The 18,745-nt window shown below is 44.6% G+C and overlaps 1 protein-coding gene and 1 long non-coding RNA gene across 2 annotated transcripts in view; one reads left to right on the top strand and one right to left on the bottom strand.

Annotated features, from left to right (window-relative positions):
* The window catches only part of LAMB4 (laminin subunit beta 4), a 111,199-nt gene extending 99,129 nt beyond the window's left edge, over positions 1-12,070 (top strand). The window contains exons 33-36 of the mRNA XM_027071665.2: positions 1,998-2,136; positions 5,146-5,319; positions 6,617-6,770; positions 11,361-12,070. Of these exons, the coding sequence (XP_026927466.2) occupies positions 1,998-2,136; positions 5,146-5,319; positions 6,617-6,770; positions 11,361-11,500 (607 nt within the window). The 3' untranslated portion in view covers positions 11,501-12,070. The remainder of the gene's footprint in view (positions 1-1,997; positions 2,137-5,145; positions 5,320-6,616; positions 6,771-11,360) is intronic.
* LOC113602991 (uncharacterized) overlaps positions 1-18,745 on the bottom strand; it is a 47,014-nt gene that overhangs the window by 14,424 nt on the left and 13,845 nt on the right. The window contains exon 2 of the long non-coding RNA XR_008296910.1: positions 1,993-2,098. This is a non-coding gene — a long non-coding RNA (uncharacterized LOC113602991). The remainder of the gene's footprint in view (positions 1-1,992; positions 2,099-18,745) is intronic.

The raw sequence follows: 18,745 nt of genomic DNA, 5'->3' as shown, positions 1-18,745 counted from the left end.
GGGAGACACAGAATCCGAAACAGGCTCCAGGCTCTGAGCGGTCAGCACAGAGCCCGACGCGGGGCTCGAACTCACAGACCGTGAGATCATGACCTGAGCCGAAGTCGGACACTTAACTGACTAAGCCACCCAGGCGCCCCTACACTGCTATCTTAAAAGGTGGTAGGATTAGTGGTAAATTTTTCCCTTCCTGATATAATTTTTTCTTTGTTTTGTGTTTCTACCTCCTCCTCCTCCTCCTCCACCCCTCCCTCCACCCCTCCCTCCTCCCCTCTCTCCTCCCCTCTCTCCTCCCCTCTCTCCTCCCCTCTCTCTCCCTCCACCCCTCCCTCCTCTCCTCCTCCTCCTTCTTCTTCCTCCTTCTTCTTTCTTCTTTCTTCTTCTTCTTCTTCTTCTTCTTCTTCTTCTTCTTCTTCTAATTTTTCATATTTTCTAAATTTAATAAGCAGTTACATTGAAAACCTAAAGGAAAAAGAGGGGCGCCCTGGTGGCTCAGTCAGTTGAGCATCTGACTCTTGATTTCGGCTCAGGTCATGATCCCAGGGTCATGGGCTCAAGTCCCATGTTGGGCTCTGCACTGAGTGTGAAGCCTGCTTAAGATTCAATCTCTCTCTCTCTCTGTCCCCTCCCCTCCACATGTGTGCACGCTCTGTTTCTCTCTCTAAAATCTGAAGGAAAAAGAATTTAATAAAAAGATATGGTGGTTGGGGATTGTTAGGAGAGCTTTCCTGAGCCCCTCCTGTAATTGTAGAGAAAGAAGTTATAGAAAGGGAAGTCTACGTATTGTATGGTTCAACCAAAGGACATTCTGGAAAAGGCAAAAACTGTGGAGACAGTGAAAAAGATGAGTAGTTGCCAGGGGTTGAGGGGAGGAATGAAAAAAAAAGGTGGAGCAGAGAGAAATTTTAGGACAGTAAAACTATGCCGTGTGACACTATAATGATGAATACATGGCATTGTACGTTTGTCCAAACTCACAGAATGGACGCCACCAGGAGTGAGCCCCAATGTAAACTATGGACTTCAGTGTCTATGATGTGTCCATGCGGGTTCGTCAATGCTAACAAATGTACCAGCCTGGCAGGGATGTTGATAACTGGGGAGGCTGTGCCCGCAGGGGGGGTGGGGGAGAGGGGCAGGGGGCATAAGGGACCTCTCTGGACCTTCTGCTTAATTTTGCTGTGAACCCAAAACTGTTTTTAAAAAATAGCCTTTTTTAAAAAAGTGAGTGAAAGATTCCACTAGGAGAGGTGGGGTTGCATGGGGAAGGCGGATGTTTTGCAAGTCAGTTTTTCTTGCTGTTCTACACGCACTTGTGATTCTGCCTCTGCAAAGGTCTATCTGATATTCCACTCGCCTGGTACATTCTTCCCAAGGTGCTTCTGAGCCCACAGATCTAAGTATCTGCTGACTGTTGACTAGAGGTGAGCTTATTTCTGTAAAACAGACTATCACTTGGAATGCTTGTGATTTTAACCTCTGACTGGGCCCCTGGAAGCTAGGATGTCAGTGAAGCTTAAATAAACCTGAATAAACACAGCCTGAAAACGTAGAGCTTTTAGTTCTCTTTGCTGTCTGTGGAGTCTCTTGACTATTCCACCCCCACTCTGGTGAGGATTTAGAGAGTAGTGCTTAAGTTTGACAAACCAGGGAACTGGAATCGGCCGAGGAGAGTTATTTTGTTCAAAGCTGGGCAGTGAGAGTCCTCAAGCCTCTCTGGTTATGACAGACCAAGAAGGAACAAGGCCTGTGTCATTGACTTCCATATCTGCAGAAATCCATATCTATTTGATATGTGTATATGTGCATTCTTATTGGCATGTAATACCTATTTCTCAAAATAAAGATTTCCGCACTTTGCCTTGCTTAAGAGTAATTTAAATTTACTTTATAAATAATTCAGCCAAGTTTTTCCGTTGAGTCCAATGAACTCCCAAGGTGAAATAAGTGAATAATTGTATATTTATCTAATCTGACACATTAATATCTTACCTTAGAAAAGCAGCAAATGTTCTATTAAATCTTGACAAAACGCTGAATAGATTGCAACAAGTTCAAACCACCCAAGGACGGATAAATTCTGCCATCACACAGCTGACTGCAGAGATAACAAAAATTAAAAAGAACACCGTGCAGGTATTTCTGTACCCTCTTTGAAAGTAACCTGAAAAAAATTTTGAATGTGGACACAGCATGGTTTTTTTGTGTGCCAATGTGATGCTTGCCTAACCCATCTGATGGGATGATTTTAGGATAAAATAAAATGATGGTGGTTTTATGCATTTAATTGATGTTCTTTTTTTTTAATGTTTTATTTTCCAGAGAGAGAGAGCGTGAGCTGGGGAGGGACAGAAAGAGAAGGACAGAGGATCTGACATGGGCTCTGTGCTGAGAGTAGAGAGCCCAGTGCAGGGCTTGAACTCACAAACCGTGAGATCATGACCTGAGCCGAAGTCAGATGCTCAACCAACTGAGCCACCCAGGCGCCCCAATGTTCTATGGAACTCTCACAGTATCACTTCATTCATTCTTGACCCCTCCCGGGGGAAGAAGCAGGTGCTACTGTCTGCTTATAAATGAGGAAACTGAGACTTAGGGAGGTTAAGTGACCTGCCTAAGGTCACACAGCTTATTAAAGGTAGATTTGAGGCCAGAGTTTAATCCCTTCTGATTCCAGGGAAAGCCATAGACTTGCGAAAGCTCATGAGGCAAAGAAACAAAGCTGATTGTTGCCAGGGTTTTGTAACTGCCAGGTTTTGCATGAGAGCTCATCAGACTATCCTAAGACTGAAAGAATATCTTACCCTAAAGAAAGCGTCCCATCCAGAGCACGGCACAGGGTGCAAAGCCATGGTTTAACCTACAGAGTGGATCCGGGAGAGGAACCTGGCAGTTGGAAGACAGGACAGGACCTAGTCCCAAGCTGTGTGAAGTGTCTTCCTCCAAGTCTCCACTCTCTAGTCTATTCTCTTCTCCGTAGAATGCTGGTTCCTCGGTCTCTGTTCTGCAGCCGGGTTTTATAGGTAAATACATGCAATTTGAAAAGAAAAGCAGAAACAGACAGAACAGGAAGCAGTGCACCAGGAAGTAAAAGGGTTGGATATGAACCGGTTGCAAATATTGGGCAGCAGAGAAACCAAAGAAGGCCTCCAGGATTTCCCCTTCGAGGCATATACTCTAGAACAGGGGATGGCGAAATAGAGCCCACGGGCCAAATGGGCTCACTAACTGTTGTTGTTTTTGTTTTTGTTTTTATCCCAAATCATGAAGTCTTAGTGGAATACAGCCACACACTGTCGGTGGCTGCTTTTGTGCTACAGTGGCACAGAGTTGCATAGCTGTAATAAAGACTTTATGAACGACAGAGCACACAACATTTACTATCTGGTCCTTTACGGAAACAGTCCGTAGACTTGTACTCTAGAATAATTTCCTCGTGTGTCCAAGGGCACAACAAGGGACTTCTATTTCTACAAATATGGTGCACCAGGGACCCCAAGGAGCCCTCCTAGTAGAAAAATACCCAAAATGTTGCATAGGATTTTTTTTTAATTTTAATACACAGCTGAATTAGTAAGAAATGGATGAACTCTTCAGAGGCCAACAGTGACAGGGAAGTCTGACGCCAGAGAGGTAATAAAGCATGAACCTGACGGCGGGCAGAGTGTATCTGCCAACCCCTGGTGCATGAGAGCTGTTGGTCTTAATGCTCACCAGGCAGAAGAGACAGAAAACAAAGCCCATTCAAGGAGAGAATAAGACCCCAAATGGAAAGGCAAAATTCTCAGTGAAATGTTAAACCCCTTCCCCCCAACACACACACACACACCCTGGGAGGGCAGCCCCAGTAAGACACTGGGGCTGTAGGGAAGGGAAGTCTTGACTAAGAATTTCTACCCCCAAGCTGGCTTTCACAGGAATTTGAGGGTCAGATTCACACTACCTGTGTGGCCCCCCACAACCCAAGCTGAAAATGTCCCTTAAGGTGGTCCTGGGCTGCCCTCAGATGCCTGGCAGAGACAAACAAGGGAATTTACCTTAAAACCAAGACTCAAAAAAATTCTCCCCAAACACATAAAAGAACAAATTGCCTGCCTCAAGCAAGAGTCATCAGAAATAGTAAACAACAGAATCAGAACACAAGAGACTGGGGATATACCATCATTGGATACAGAATACAAAATCATAATGTTTATTATGCTTGAGAAAATCAAAGAAGGCATGAAAGGACGACCAAAGAATGAGATACAAGAGATAACAGGGGCGTCTGGGCGGCTCAGTCAGTTGAGCATCCAACTCTTAATTTTTAATTTCGGCTTAGGTCATGATCCCAGGGTCGTGGGATTGAGCCCCGGGCTGAGCATGAAGCCTGCATAAGACTCTCTCTCCTCCCCTCTCCCCAACTCACGCTTTCTCACTCTAAAAAAATAAATAAATAAAAAGGATATAACAGATGACCAGTCAGATTTGACTTCTATATATGACAAATGTAGTCACGGAAATAAGAAACAAGTATAAGATGTTCATTATTGTTTGTAAGGGGGAAAAAAATTAGAAGCCACCTGCAATAAATAACCAGAGAATAGGAATATCAATTGTATATCCGAACAATGGAATGCTTTAAATTGCTAAAACGGAATAAACAAGAGCTATGCAAACTCGCCAAGATGAAGTATACAAGCATAACTTTGAATTAAAAATTTAAGGTGCAGAAAGAGACAGTATCATTTATTTGCATACAGTTAAAAACAAAAAGAAATACCGCAGGTGTTAAAAATACCGACTTTGTAATAGTAAAAAAGCATGTAGAAATACACGGGGTGACGCATGTTAGATTCAGGAGAGTGGTTCCCTTTAGGGGGACAGAAGGGATGGGATGAGGGTCTTCACTCACTGGCAAGCGCTTTATTCTTAAACGGGCTGGAAAGTGCGTAGATACGGGTCGTATTTGCTTTCACGCCCGCGCGTATGTCTAGGAATATTTTATTACAACTTTGTTTTGGGTGGAACTGAAAAACCGAAGGAATGATTTACTTTCCCTTCACACCTAACTTATTTTCTGAAGGGCATAATTGGATCATTTGTCTTTGTGTGGTTTGTTACACGAAGGGACTTTCTCCCTTCTGGTCTTTCAATCGACAACAGGCTGAAAAGGAAGCCAAGGACACCGAGAACAAGCTGGACTCAGCAAAGCAGCAGTCGGTGCTGGAAGCTGGACTCTCCCAGCTGCGGACCACGTTGCAAAGGAACAGGGGGCGAGCGGCCCGCGTGAGAGCTCAGGCTGCATCGGCCCAACGCCAAGCTGGGGGCCTTGAACAGGTCAGTAGCCCCACCAGTAGCACGAAGAGCAGACAGTGCTTCTTTGGAGGATAATCCTTTAACCCCACCTCATGGTGCCATTTGTCAGCAGTTCCGTTAGTGCTGGACCCTGCTCAGTGGTGTGTGTTAGTCGGGATTCCCATGGGCATGAAGGCTCTTCTGTAACGGAGGGCTGTCTCCGGGGAAGACAAACGTCCTTTGACCGTCCTAGGAGTGTTTCCTCCCCCCATCTACTCCTCCTAGTACTTCTAGTGGTTTCCTGGTCTATTTTTCCCTCCCTTCCAAACATTCACAGTCTGTGCCGTGGGTCTATCTTGGGCGTATTTACCCTTTACTCTAGATAAATCACATAACCTATAATGAAAACAAGTGAAAGTCACCTGCCAAAGAGAATAGATCATGTTACAAAAGTCAGAGTGAGTTAATTAAACAGTTGTGGAAAATACCCTACTAATCTAGTTTGCGGAAAGAAACTGTCAACTCATTTTCTTAGCAGGATATCTCTGGTTGGCTGCATTAATAGAGTAGCTTACACAAAGGAAAGATGTTAAGTGTTTTTACGATTAGTCGGTTCTCTTGCTTTTAATTTCTAATGGGCAGGGTCACTCCCCCCCCCCGCCCCGCCCCCCACTTGGGACTTGAGCACACTTTCTATGAACAGAAGTGGAGAAAGGTACTCCCCACCCACCCCCTCCCCATCTCCATAGCCCCTTCCTGGCCTTCTCTCATCTATTTAACATTCTAGACTGTCAGCCACACGGGCTGACCCCAGAGATGTCCATTCTAACACTGAGGGAGCTCTGGACACTAACACATATATACTTCGCTTCTTGCCTCATTTCTCTCTTACGTATTTGCCAGCCAAATAACGTATCGTTGCTACTAAATCTTTGCCACTCACTCTGCCCTTCATCCTGTACAGGCAGCTGTCTGATCCAGCTGAACCAAAGATTTGTCAAAGGCAGGATTGCGTCAGTTCTGTCCTCTGTATCTCCCACCTTAGCTAGTTTAGCACAAACAATCGGTGCTTCCTAAATCATTGCCTTAACATGGAATTAACATTGCTATTTTGTAACCAAGCAGTTTTATGTTTAATTAGCTAAAGCTGAGGATTTTTTTCAGTCTAAAAAAAACCATTGCAAATAAAAGCCCTGTTGGAAATATCAGGGTGACTCCAGCATATTGATCAGATCATGGTTTCCATTTGCACCTTTTGTGAACGGTATCAGGCAAATATCACACCCGTATACACGCTTTATAAATATTTTCTGGTGATGGGAGCGTTTCTCTGTTATAGGAGTTTGCAGAGCTAAACAACCAATATGCTGTTCTTCAGCATAAGACAAGTGCTACAGGACTGACAAAGGTCACATTAGATAAAGTGGAACAGCTAAAAGAGGCGGCAGAAAAACTGGCCACAGATACAGAAGACAAGATAAGAAGAATAGCAGGTATTTCTTCCTTTTTTGTAGCTTTCTGGAGGTCCAAGTGGCAGGTGAAATTGTCTATATTTAAAGTGTACACTGTGACAATTTGATGGGCATATATGTTGTAAAATGATCACCACAATTACGTTAATCAACAGCAGCCCGCATACTTTTTATGGTAAGAATGTTTAACATCTACTCATAATATGCAATAGAATATTATTAACTAGACAGCGCCGCACTGAACATGCGATCCCCAGACGTTTTCATCTTAAAACTGAACCCTTTTACCAAGCTCAAGCTCTCCCCATTTCCCCAACCCACCAGACCCTGGCAGCCACCATTCTCTCTGCTTCTAGGAGTTCAGCTTTTTTTTTTTTTTTTTTTTTTTGGATTCCACATGAATCTATGAGTGAGATCATATAGTATTTGTCTTTCTCTCTCCAGCTTATTTTCACTTAGCATAATGTCCTCCGGGTTCATCTATGTTGTTGCAAATGGCAGAATTTCCTCCTTTTTTTAGGGCTGAATTACACACACACACACACACACACACACACACACACACATTTTCTTCATTCATTGATGGACACTCAGGTTGTTCCCATATCTTATTTATTGTGAATAATGCTGCAATGAACATGGGAATGCAGATATCCTCTTTGAGATACGGATTTCATTTCCTTCAGAGAGATACCCAGAAAGGGGATTGCTGGATTATATGGGAGTTCTATCTATTCTATCACATGCTCCACCGATGTGACAATAACAGAGTGCCACACTTCCCTGGTAGAATGTATACCAATTGATCATGACACAGTTCAACCACATATGAGTCCACTGAGGAAAGGAAGGAGGAATTGGGTCAGTGCCTTGGGGACCGCAGTGTAACAAGTCGCTTGCATGGTTTTACTTCAAAGGGTACCATCGAGGCTCCATTTCTGTGTTCATCAGAACAAACTGGCATGGCCTTTGGTCAACCTGAAATGCCCTTTTCCGAACCCACTGTTTCTCAACCCAGGGTGATTTTATCTCCTTCCCTGGGGACAAAAACGTCTGAAAACATTTCTGCTTGTCACACCTAGGGGGTTCCACCGGCATCTAGTGGATGGGGGCCGGGGGCACAGGTAAACATTCCATGATGCACAGGACAGCCCCACAGTGAACAATTATTTTACCCAGAGAATCAGTAGTGTGGATGTTGAGAAACTTGAAACACCCTGTCCTAACCTATGCTTCCTATTTCTCCTCTCATGCAAATAACTGTTTTGGAGTCCATATGATCTAGACCCCAAGGCACTGGTCATCCTACAGAGATCTGTAGGTAGCATTCCAGAAGGAATCATAGTCCAGACAAGGATTTTGATCAAAAATGGACATTTAGATGTGCACAAAGTGTAGTAAATATAGGATGCATACAGTCAGAAAGTTCATCAGAATCTTCTTCCCCCACAACTTGTACTCATGGTTTTTCTAGGCAGTCATCATGCCCTGAACTGCTTCTAAATCATCAAGAAATACCAAATGATGAGTGGCCTCGTTTCACTTTTGGTTGTATCTGTATTGTCTCCAAAACTTTAAAGTGAATCATATTCATTTGGAATGTAAATAACTCTCAAAATATTCAAACAACCGAGACTCCTCCTGTACAATGCTTCTTTGTTATAAAATGAGTCTTTGGCCTTAGAATCACTTATATTCCCACTATGACAGGGAAAAAAATGAGAACACACCATTGGTGTGGGCCAAAGTCAGGAAAAATACATCCCACCCTGTTACCATTCATTATCTCTGGGGAGGGGGAGAGTAAAGAGGAAAACGCTACTTTTTCTATTAATGTAATTGTTTATATAATTTACATCTTTTACGTTTATGTAATTTACACAGTTTTTACTTTCCATATTTTCCTAACAATTTTGAGAAGAAATTAACTAGGAAAGAGTCAAAAAGAGCGGTTTTTATTGTGCCCTCCATAAGCAATACCATGAAAATTAGTTGCTGTTATTCACACAACTTGGTCCTTACTGTAGGAGCAAAAACGTGGGGAAAACATTTTCTGTCTTGTGTTTTATGTTGAGGCCCAAACTGTTTCCACGTATTCCCATAGCCTCAAATTCTCAACAGTTTTTGAAATTTGCTTGGAAGAGAAGTTAAGGGCCTTCTAAGAGAAGTCTAAAATAACACACTCCACTTTCTTGGCTCTGTTTTGAGAGCTGTTCTGACAGCTCAACAAGGTAGGAAAAGAAGACATTGGTTTGGCCACCTTCCTGATTCTGCCACTCGAGAAGGGTCTGAACCCCAACAGCTGTGCTCTTGTCATACCTGTTAGGAAGAAGTGCCCATGGGACCCCAGAAGGGAGCCCTTATTTACGTTGGCAGGGTCAAGGTTGAGTGAGAATGGACCCCAGTCCACAGCCAGGGTCCCTCTATAGTCCTTTGTGTCATTCAGGGTCCCAGTGAGAAATAGGAAGCACACCTGGATAGAATTCTGGATCATATATATATATATATATATATATATTTTAAATGTTTATTTATTTCTGAGAGAGAGAGAGAGAGAGAGAGAGAGAGAGAGAGAGAGAGAGACAGAGCATGAGTGGGGGAAGGGCAGAGAGCGAGGGAGACACAGAATCTGAAGCAGGCTCCAGGCTCTGTCTGAGCTGTCAGCACAGAGCCCAACACGGGGCTCAAAGTCACGAACCGCAAGACCATGACCTGAGCTGAAATCGGATGCTTAACTGACTGAGCCACCCAGATGCCCCTGGATTGCATACTTATAAACAGAGTGGGCTCTGTTATCTATTTGTTGTGTAACAAAGCACTCCCAAATTTAAGGGCTTAACACAGCAGCCGTGCATTGTTTTTCTGTGGCTTTCTGGGTGGCCGTTCTGTGGGTCTGTCCTGAGTTCTTCAAGCAGGTGCTCTCAGCTCCTGGGTCAGCTGGCTGGTCCGCCTGGGGCCGGGCTTGACTGAGATGCTGGACCGTTTTCTCCAGGGTCTTTTATCCCAGGCTGCCTTACGGCCTCTTGTATTGAATTCCATGAGAATGAGCACAGAAACTGCAAGGCCCCTGTGGTCCTGTACGTTTCTCTCCCTTCATACTGGTCAAAACAACATGCAGTGCTGGACCTGGTTTGAGGGGGGAGGGCAGATAGCCTCTGCTTCTTGATAGGAGGAACTCTAAAAAACACCCAGGAATTCAGAGAATCTGCTAAGGGTGTGGAGGTACCTGGTGACGGGCGGCAATGAGAAGCCATCAGTGTCCCTGGGCCTGAAGGGGCAGGGGAAGCAGGAGGGCCAGAGCCCTGAAGTAGCTCTATGAAGGCTGGAGCCAGAGGCGGGGGGGGGGGGGGGGGGGGGGGGGCACCTTTGCAGGCTGGGCGGACAGATGCATAAACGGGGGGGGGGGGCACCTTTGCAGGCTGGGCGGACAGATGCATAAACTGCCAGAAGCCTGCTTCTCCACGGGGACCGTCTGCTCGCCCGCCCCCTCCCCCTCCCATCACTTCCCAGAACTGTCCAGGGCCAAGTGTGAATGAGACCCAGAGATCAAGGGAGCCGGATGATGTCACCCACTGAGGCCAGCTTTCCAGGACAGAGCAGGACGGAGAATGGATGTGGTCAGGCAAACGAGGAGTAACCCGCATAGCCTCACTCACTTATGTGGCGGAAACACAGGGGGCTTTTCTCCTTTTAGAACAAATCCCCTTCCAGTGCTGGATCTCCTTTTCATTCCCAAGTGACCTGTATTTAAGTTTGTAGAGACAGAATGCTCACCACCTTCCATAACAGCTCTTTCTTTGAACAGCTGCGACTGCTAGAAAGTTCTTTATAAATCAGACAAATCTTCCTTCCTGGAACTTTCACCTGCTGCTTTCATTCTGTTTCCTCAGGATGACAAAAAACACCCACATTTCAGATGTCTTCAGCACTCCGGTTCCTTCCTCTAGACACACGCTCCAGGCTAGTGTGACAATTCCCCCAGGCCACCCGATCACCCAGATGAAGCAGGACATTTATTTTCCTTCTTTAAGAAGTTCCTCATCAGGGGCACCTGGGTGGTTCAGTCAGTTGAGCACCTGACTTCGGCTCAGGTCACGATCTCACGGTTTGTGAGTTCCAGCCCCATTTGGGGCTCTGTGCTGACAGCTCAGAGCCTGGGGTCTGCTTCCGATTCTCTGTCTCCCTCGCTCTCTGCCCCTCCCCCACTCACCCTCTGTCTCTCTCACTCTCGAAAATAAACATTACAATTGAAAAAAAAAAGTGAAGTTAAAACAGCAAGAACAAACATTTGGAAATATGCACCAAATCCAATCAAGGCTCATCATTTGTCTTTTCATTTCTAATGAATTCTAACTCGCTTTAGACTGACATTGATAAATGCCATTAGATATCAACTACTTTTTAGACAAAAATATCAACTTTTCTGCCCTGATTTGTGTGAAAACCTCAAGAAGTCTGGTGAAAATAAACGTTTTGTCCGTGGAATCAAAACGCAAAGCTAAATACATCTTTAAGAGACCCGTAAATCCCTGTGTAAGGTATAAGGCGGGTATCCAGATTCCAAACCAGACCAAAACCAAATACATCCTGTACTTCATTTTCTTGTTTCAGATTTAGAAAAGAAGATCCAAGATTTGAATCTGAGTAGACAAGAAAAAGCTGACCAACTGAAAGAGTTGGAAGATCAAGTTGTTGCCATTAAAAATGAGATTGTTGAGCGAGAAAATAAATATGCTGCTTGCTACAGTTAGGCAGAGGGGACGTACGAAGTCACCTGTGCCTTCTTTTCTGGCTTCTGACAAGTAAACCTGAGGAGCTGTGCTGAACGTGGGAAACAGAAATGGTCAGTCCTGCCTGCCTCCCCGTCCCGAGCCCGGTCCTTGCCAGAGATCTGAGCTGGGCCCAGGCAATGCTGTTCCACGTGGAATAGAAAGGGGGAAGCAGAGAAATCGCCTCTGGCTTGAGAAACCTTTCCTCTTGCCTTCCTTTCTCTTTCATAACCTAAAAATAATTTGTTACATATGGCAAGCACAAATCTAAATAAGTATTCTATTTACTAATCATCATTTCAGTCAAGCGAAACTAAATGTGAAATGACTTGCTAGGGGCTGGGGGACAAGGGGAAAAGTGTTACTAATCAGTGGGCATAAAGTTCCAGTGAAGCAAGATGAATACGTTCTAGAGTTCTGCCTTACATTACACGTAAGTCAAGGATAACGTATTGCACACTTAAAAGTGTGTTAAGAAGGTAGATCTCAGGGTGCCTGCGTGGCTCAGTCAGTTGGGCATCCAACTGTTGATTTCAGCTCAGGTCATGACCTCATGGTCATGGGAGCTCCATGTCCCACGTCAGGCTACCCATTAGCAGTGTGGAGCCTGCTTGGGATTCTCTCTCTCCCTCTCCCTCTCTGCTTCTTCTCTGCGTATGCTCTCTCTCTCACTCTCAAAATAAATAAATAAACCTAAAAAAAAAAAGAAGGTAGATCTCATATTAAATGTTCTTACCACAACAAAGTAAAATAAATTTAAGCAAATGAAGTTAAAATAAGTCAATGTTTCTAACACTAGAATGGAATAAATCTGGATGGCATGTGCTAGCTTGTCCTGTATTTGATTTTTATTTGGATTTGTGCTATGTATGAAACTATCACTCTATTGTGAATAAAATGCAGAGAATTCAAAATGTAATTAAAAAAAATTTTTTTTTACAATTATTTATTTTTGAGAGACAGAGAGAGACAGCGCACAAGCAGGGGAGGGACAGGGAGAGAAGGAGACATAGAATCCAAAGCAGGCTCCAGGCTCTGAGCTGTCAGCACAGAGCCCGAAGCAGGGCTCGAACCCATGAACCGTGAGATCATGACCTGAGCCGAAGTCAGATGCTTAACCGACCAAGCCACCCGGGCGCCCCCAAAATGTAATTTTTATACCCGCTTCCCTATATATCCATTCTCTCAACCAAAGAATTCCGCCCTCCCCAAATGGCACTGGAACAATATTCAAAAAGATAAATATTGAACTACTTTTCATAATTTGTCTGCAAGTATTTTTGCTGCAAAATCTGATTTTTGAAAGAGTAGCAATCTTGCTGTTATTGTTTGGTATGAAAGATCAGGTTGTCTCATTTCCAATTAGGTCTATGAGTCCACATTAACTTGTTTTGCATGTCTGCTATATAACAGAGCACAGTGCTTCTATTTGTGAAAGTTGTCCTTCAGCAGAGTTATTTTAAGGGAATCTAGCCCCTCATTTTTGCATAACAAATAATGGACACTGACGCTGCCGTATGAAAGAGGAAAGCAGCTGGAACCATGTCCCTTAAAAACTGACTCATAAAAACTGGATTTAAACATTTAACGAAGGAGGCTTTAGGATTACATAGAATTATGACATTTCTTAAAACATAGATTATTTAGGAAAATTGCAGTTTCCCTGGAGATCCTGAAGAATGGAATGACATTTTTCTACCGGAAAGAGCCCCCAGAAATCTCTCTTGAAACATGATTGTAATGTTCTTACACTTTTGGAAACTTCTACGAAAACAAATGACACACAGAGTTGAAAACTAGACTGTCACAATGTCTACGTTGTTTGCTCCAATGTACAGAGTGGAACACACTCCAGCTTTCCCACCAGGACACTGACTTCCACCTTTGAACGGGTGGTTGACTTTCCAAGCATGGGTATCTGTTTGCAACAGCAACATTCAACTGTTTTACCTTTTTAGTGGTTGGAGACTATGCAAGTACCAGCCAGAGAGTGTGGAAAGGGTTGAAGAGGAAGGAGTTTCTGTCTTCTGACCAGGAGGCTATTGAGGTCACCCCGGGCAGCGAATTCCCCAGCGCTGAGGAAAGCACGGGAATCAAGTGCAAGGGCAAGATAAACCCACCATCTCTCCTCCAGGCCTCCGGGGATGAGGGATCCCGGTGGGAGGAGGTTAGGAAGTATGTGATGTATTTTGGAAAGACTGTAATCAAAAAGTGGTTATGCTTTCTAAACTTTGGTGTTTAATAAGCCTTGGTGATCTTAAAAAAATGGGCATATGCCAAAAATCTTCTTCCTGAGATAAATCATTTGTAACTTGTATCGTTTGCTGTATCGGTTGTTCAAGAAGTGACCCAGGCAAAGATTCGGTGAAACGGTATCTTTTATACGTTGCAGAGTCATCTGAAAATGTGTGGCAAGATCTACTGTAAGACTTAGTTGAACCTGCATATTAAGAAAATAATCTTGGGGCGCCTGGGTGGCTCAGTCGGTTAAGCGTCCGACTTCAGCTCAGGTCACGATCTCACGGTCCGTGAGTTCGAGCCCCGCGTCGGGCTCTGGGCTGATGGCCCAGAGCCTGGAGCCTGCTTCCGATTCTGTGTCTCCCTCTCTCTCTGCTCCTCCCCCGTTCATGCTCTGTCTCTCTCTGTCTCAAAAATAAATAAACATTAAAAAAAAATTAAAAAAAAAAAAAGAAAATAATCTTAAACAGAGGGGCAGAAAAGCTTTGTGAATAATTTGTTATAACACTCCTTATATTAAAAATGCAAAGAATCCAAATAACTAACAATAAAAGACCAATTAAATATTATGATTTTACCAGTCTGGTTCTTGGATGCAAACATTGAAAACTAACACGAGCTCATCATGCAGGAAACGGCTTTATTTAAACGTAATCTAACAGCACATAAAATGGGAGAAATGGCTGGAGAGACTGCAACCAAGGACAATTATGCCTCTGGGAACACATCTGAGATCACACTCCCGGAAATCCCGGGTGAGGATGCTAATGCTGTCCCTACTGGACACTCTAACCATCTAGTTAATTCTCCACTGTCTTGCATCTTGCATCACTCTCTCATGACTCAACATCCCTGGGAACACTGTCCAGCCTGAGCCTCTTCATGTGCCCTGGCCACCAGAGAGAAGAGAGAATGTCCGCCTCCTTTAGCTTGGGTAGTAGGAGGGGGGTTTCGCCTCCACCAGTCTCTGGAATCTTCCAAGGTAGGAAGTATTTTGATGCCAAGCATCAAAAAATTATAAATTTCCATTATAATCTGACTCTTCCTAATATCATGATGCATTCTTCATCCCCCTTTTGATTCTAAAACCAAAACAAATGCTTCCAGGGGCACCTGGGTGGCTCAATCGGTTAAGCATCCAACTTCCGCTCAGGTCATGATCTCTTGGTTCATGAGTTCGAGCCCTGCGTCTGGCTCTGTGCTTACAGCTCGGAGCCTGGAGCCTGCTTCGGATTCTGTGTCTCCCTCTGTCTCTGCCCCTCCCTTGCTCTCTCTATCTCTCTCAAAACTAAACATTAAAAATTTTAAAAACACAGATTGAGATTGCAAACTTCGTCTCTGTGACTCCTCAAGAGGATGTATTAGGATTGATGGTTTTCTTCCCTTGCTACTCATTCCACGTTCCCTCTGCCTTCAGCAAGCATCTCTTTGCCAGTTAGAGTGACCCAAACCTCCTTTCCTGAGGATTCTGTCTTTGAAGGTCCTTCAAGTACAGGGGCAGAGTGCTCTTACATTTTGCCCTTAGATGTGGCAGGACTGGATTGTGGAGATTGTAGTCACACGCCTCTAGGCTGCCACTGTGTAACAGCGGTCCTTTAAGAGTTGAGACCAAGTACCCCAATCCAAAGCATAATTCCCCCCTTTTTTAGCCTGTTTATCCTCTAGCATGAGGACCCAGAAATAGCTGGGTATTGGCGTGTTTTCCAATTGAATGGTGCAACGATTGTGTCGTCTAGTAAGAACGTACTTCCTTAGAGACCAGAACCCAAAGTCAGGTATAGGAAGTAACATTTGGCCTGCGAGTCATTTGGATGTAACTGTGAACAGTGTCACACAGACTTTCACTCTCTGTTGGTTTTAGATCCATGTATACTGCATAGGAGAAGGCTCCATCAGCTTTCATGGAAGCAGGCATGGCTCTGTCTGGCATCCGCATGAATACATTTTCTTTTTTTTTTTTTTTAAGTTTATTTATTTATTTTGAGATGGGAGGCTGTGAGAGAGGGGGAGGGGCAGAGAGAGAGGAGAGAGAGAGAATCCCAAGCTGGGTCCGCACTGTCAGCACAGAGCCCGATGTAGGGCTCAAACTCACAAACCACGAGATCATGACCTGAGCCGAAGTTGGATGCTCAACTGACTGAGCCACCCCAACATGATATACATTTTCTTTGCTTTGGTTACAATTTTTCTGACCGTTTCCTAAACTTGAGTTGAGTGAACGCTACATCTACCCAGCACTGGGAAGTCTCTTGAGGTGTGTGAGGGACCAGTAGAGAGAAGTCTAGATGAATTCTGTGCATCTCAGAGCAAGGGTTGAGTGAAGGGCAGGAGACAGCCAAGACTGAGACCGAGAGTAGTGGCCGGGCTTATAGAGACTGGGACTGGCAAGACTCAATAACAGGGCAGCAGACAGGATCTAAGACTCTGAATGTGGAAGGGAGAGCAAGGTGGTAGGTCACACACGGTGTGGGTCAGAGGTCAGAAACATTTGTAAACCAGCTAGTCTCAGCAAAAAATCATTACGGAATGGGAATGCAATCTGGTGCAACCACTCTGGAAAACAGTATGGAAGTTCCTCAAAAAACTAAAAATACAAGTACCCTATGACCCACCAATTCACTACTAGGCATTTATCCAAGGGATACAGGTGTGCTGTTTCGAAGGGACACATGCAACCCAATGTTTATAGCAGCACTATCAACAACAGCCAAAGTATGGAAAGAGCCCAAATGTCCATTGATGGATGAATGGATAAAGAAGATGTGGTATATATATACAATGGAGTATTACTCGGCAATCCAAAAGAATGAAATCTTGCCATTTGCAACTACGTGGATGGAACCGGAGGGTATTATGTTAAGTGAAATTAGAGAAAGACACAAATCATATGACTTCACTCATATGAAGACTTTAAGAGACAAAACAGATGAACATAAGGGAAGGGAAACAAAAATAATATAAAAACAGGGAGGGGGACAAAACAGAAGAGACTCATAAATATGGAGACCAAACTGAGGGTTGCTGGAGGGGTTGTGGGAGGGGGTTGGGCTACATGGGCAAGGGGCACTAAGGAATCTACTCCTGAAATCATTATTTCAGTATATGCTAACTAATTTGGATGTAAATTTTAAAAAATAAAAAAATTAAATTAAAAAAATTTAAAAAAAATCATTATGGAAGATCAGGACACAGACATGAGGCAGCTGCTGTGGTCCATTAAGGAAACCACTCTATCTTCTCCTAAATTAGAAACCGATCTCAGGTGAAGGGCAGCTCAGGGCCAATAGTCACTTGCAATTAGCCCAAAGCACCAAGATGCAAAAGGAAGTGAGGGGAAACCAAAAGCAGATCTTGCCAAGAACAAACAAGCCCGAGGGGGAACAGGCTAGAAATTGCTATTCAATATCCCTTCTCTCCCTTCTTTCTTTGGGTAATAGGACTCCTCCATGTTTTAACTGGGTCCACGGCTGCCTAGTTCGAGAAACCGTACTTCTCAACCTCCCTTGCAGTTCAGTGTGACCACGTGACTGAATTCTGGCCAGGAGGATAGTAGGGGAGAGTGTTGTATGCAACCTCAAGGACACAACCTTAAAAGGAAGTTGTTCACCCGCTGCGGTAGGCAGAATAGTGGCTCTCAAAAGGTGTCCGCGTCCTAATCTCCTTAGCCCGTAACTGTTACATCATATGGCAGAGGGAAATTAGGGCTGCAGATGGAGTTGCGGTACTGACAGCTGACCCTGAAATCTGGCAATTAGCCTGGATTATCCAGGTGGGTCCAATGTAATCGTAAGAGTCCTTAAAAGTGGAAGAGGGAAGCGGAAGAGGGATTCGGCGAGATGTCAGCATCAGGAGGGTTTGGGCTGATGTTGCTGTCCTTCAAGATAGAGGACAGGCACCACGATGAACGTAAGTGGACCTTAGAAGCTGGAAAAAGCAAGGAAAGGGATTCTTCTCCACTGCCTCCAGAAAAGAGCACAGCTATGCACGCCACACTTTGATTTTAGCCCAGTGAGATGTGTACCAGACGTCTAACCTACAAAAATGTAAGCTAAGCATGCCTTTTAAGCTACTATGTTTGTGGTAACTGGTTCTAGCAGCAACAGGAAGCTAATACAGTCTCCATTTCTTTTTCCGCTTCAAGTGGGTTGGAATACGGTGAGCCAGGTGTAACCCTGTAGATGAGGATCATACTGGTGGGAAAAAAAGCAAAAGAAACTTAAGTCCCTAATTGACTAGCAGTCAGGGTTCCGGCATGATGCAGAGGGTACAAGCGGGTACCGTTTCATCAGGGGACGGTGGACAAAGATGTGGTCAGAGTGGAGGAAAACCATAAAAGATAGGACAGCATGAGACGGGGGTCATCACCACACTTGGCTGTGGGTGAGGAAAGACAGTAACAACTGGGAATCAGAGAGTGTGTGTAGGAAGGCCGCTCACCAGGCCCCATGACCCTTGGTAAAGGGAGACAGCCAGTCATGACCACCTTGCAGAGGATGTTGGGGCATAAACACCTGATGCCGCCCTCCCCAGTCACAGCCAGTCTCTCGTTAGTGCTTCCTGTTTGCGAAACCAAGATATCTGACTGATGCTGCCCATGTAGACCAGCCTCCTGGGGCTTAAGGGAGACACAATGACCATGTGCAGTACAGCTGTCTATGCCTGGCTCCCGTGGGCTACCTGCCAGCTTGAACTTGTACCAGATAGAAAAGCAAACCTCTCCTGTGATGTCACTAGGACCTTGGTCTCTGTGAAACAGCTGAACCAACATTCCCTTTAGGATCTCTGGGACACTCGCGGAGTCCAAACCCTCCCCTGACTGCTACAACAGTCCCCTCTCTGTCCCACAGCATGGGGACAGTGGACTAAATTCTGGCGTGTCCCCTACGTGACTTCTCACGATTCACAGCCTCTCTGAATTTCATGTCCTTATTTCCTGCAGCTGTGAAATGCTAATGACTATACCTGATCTGCCTCCCACGGTCACTCACA

This window comes from Acinonyx jubatus, chromosome A2 (assembly GCF_027475565.1).
Source record: "Acinonyx jubatus isolate Ajub_Pintada_27869175 chromosome A2, VMU_Ajub_asm_v1.0, whole genome shotgun sequence".
Classification (NCBI taxonomy): domain Eukaryota; kingdom Metazoa; phylum Chordata; class Mammalia; order Carnivora; family Felidae; genus Acinonyx; species Acinonyx jubatus.
This window is presented reverse-complemented; position numbering and strand designations above follow the sequence as displayed.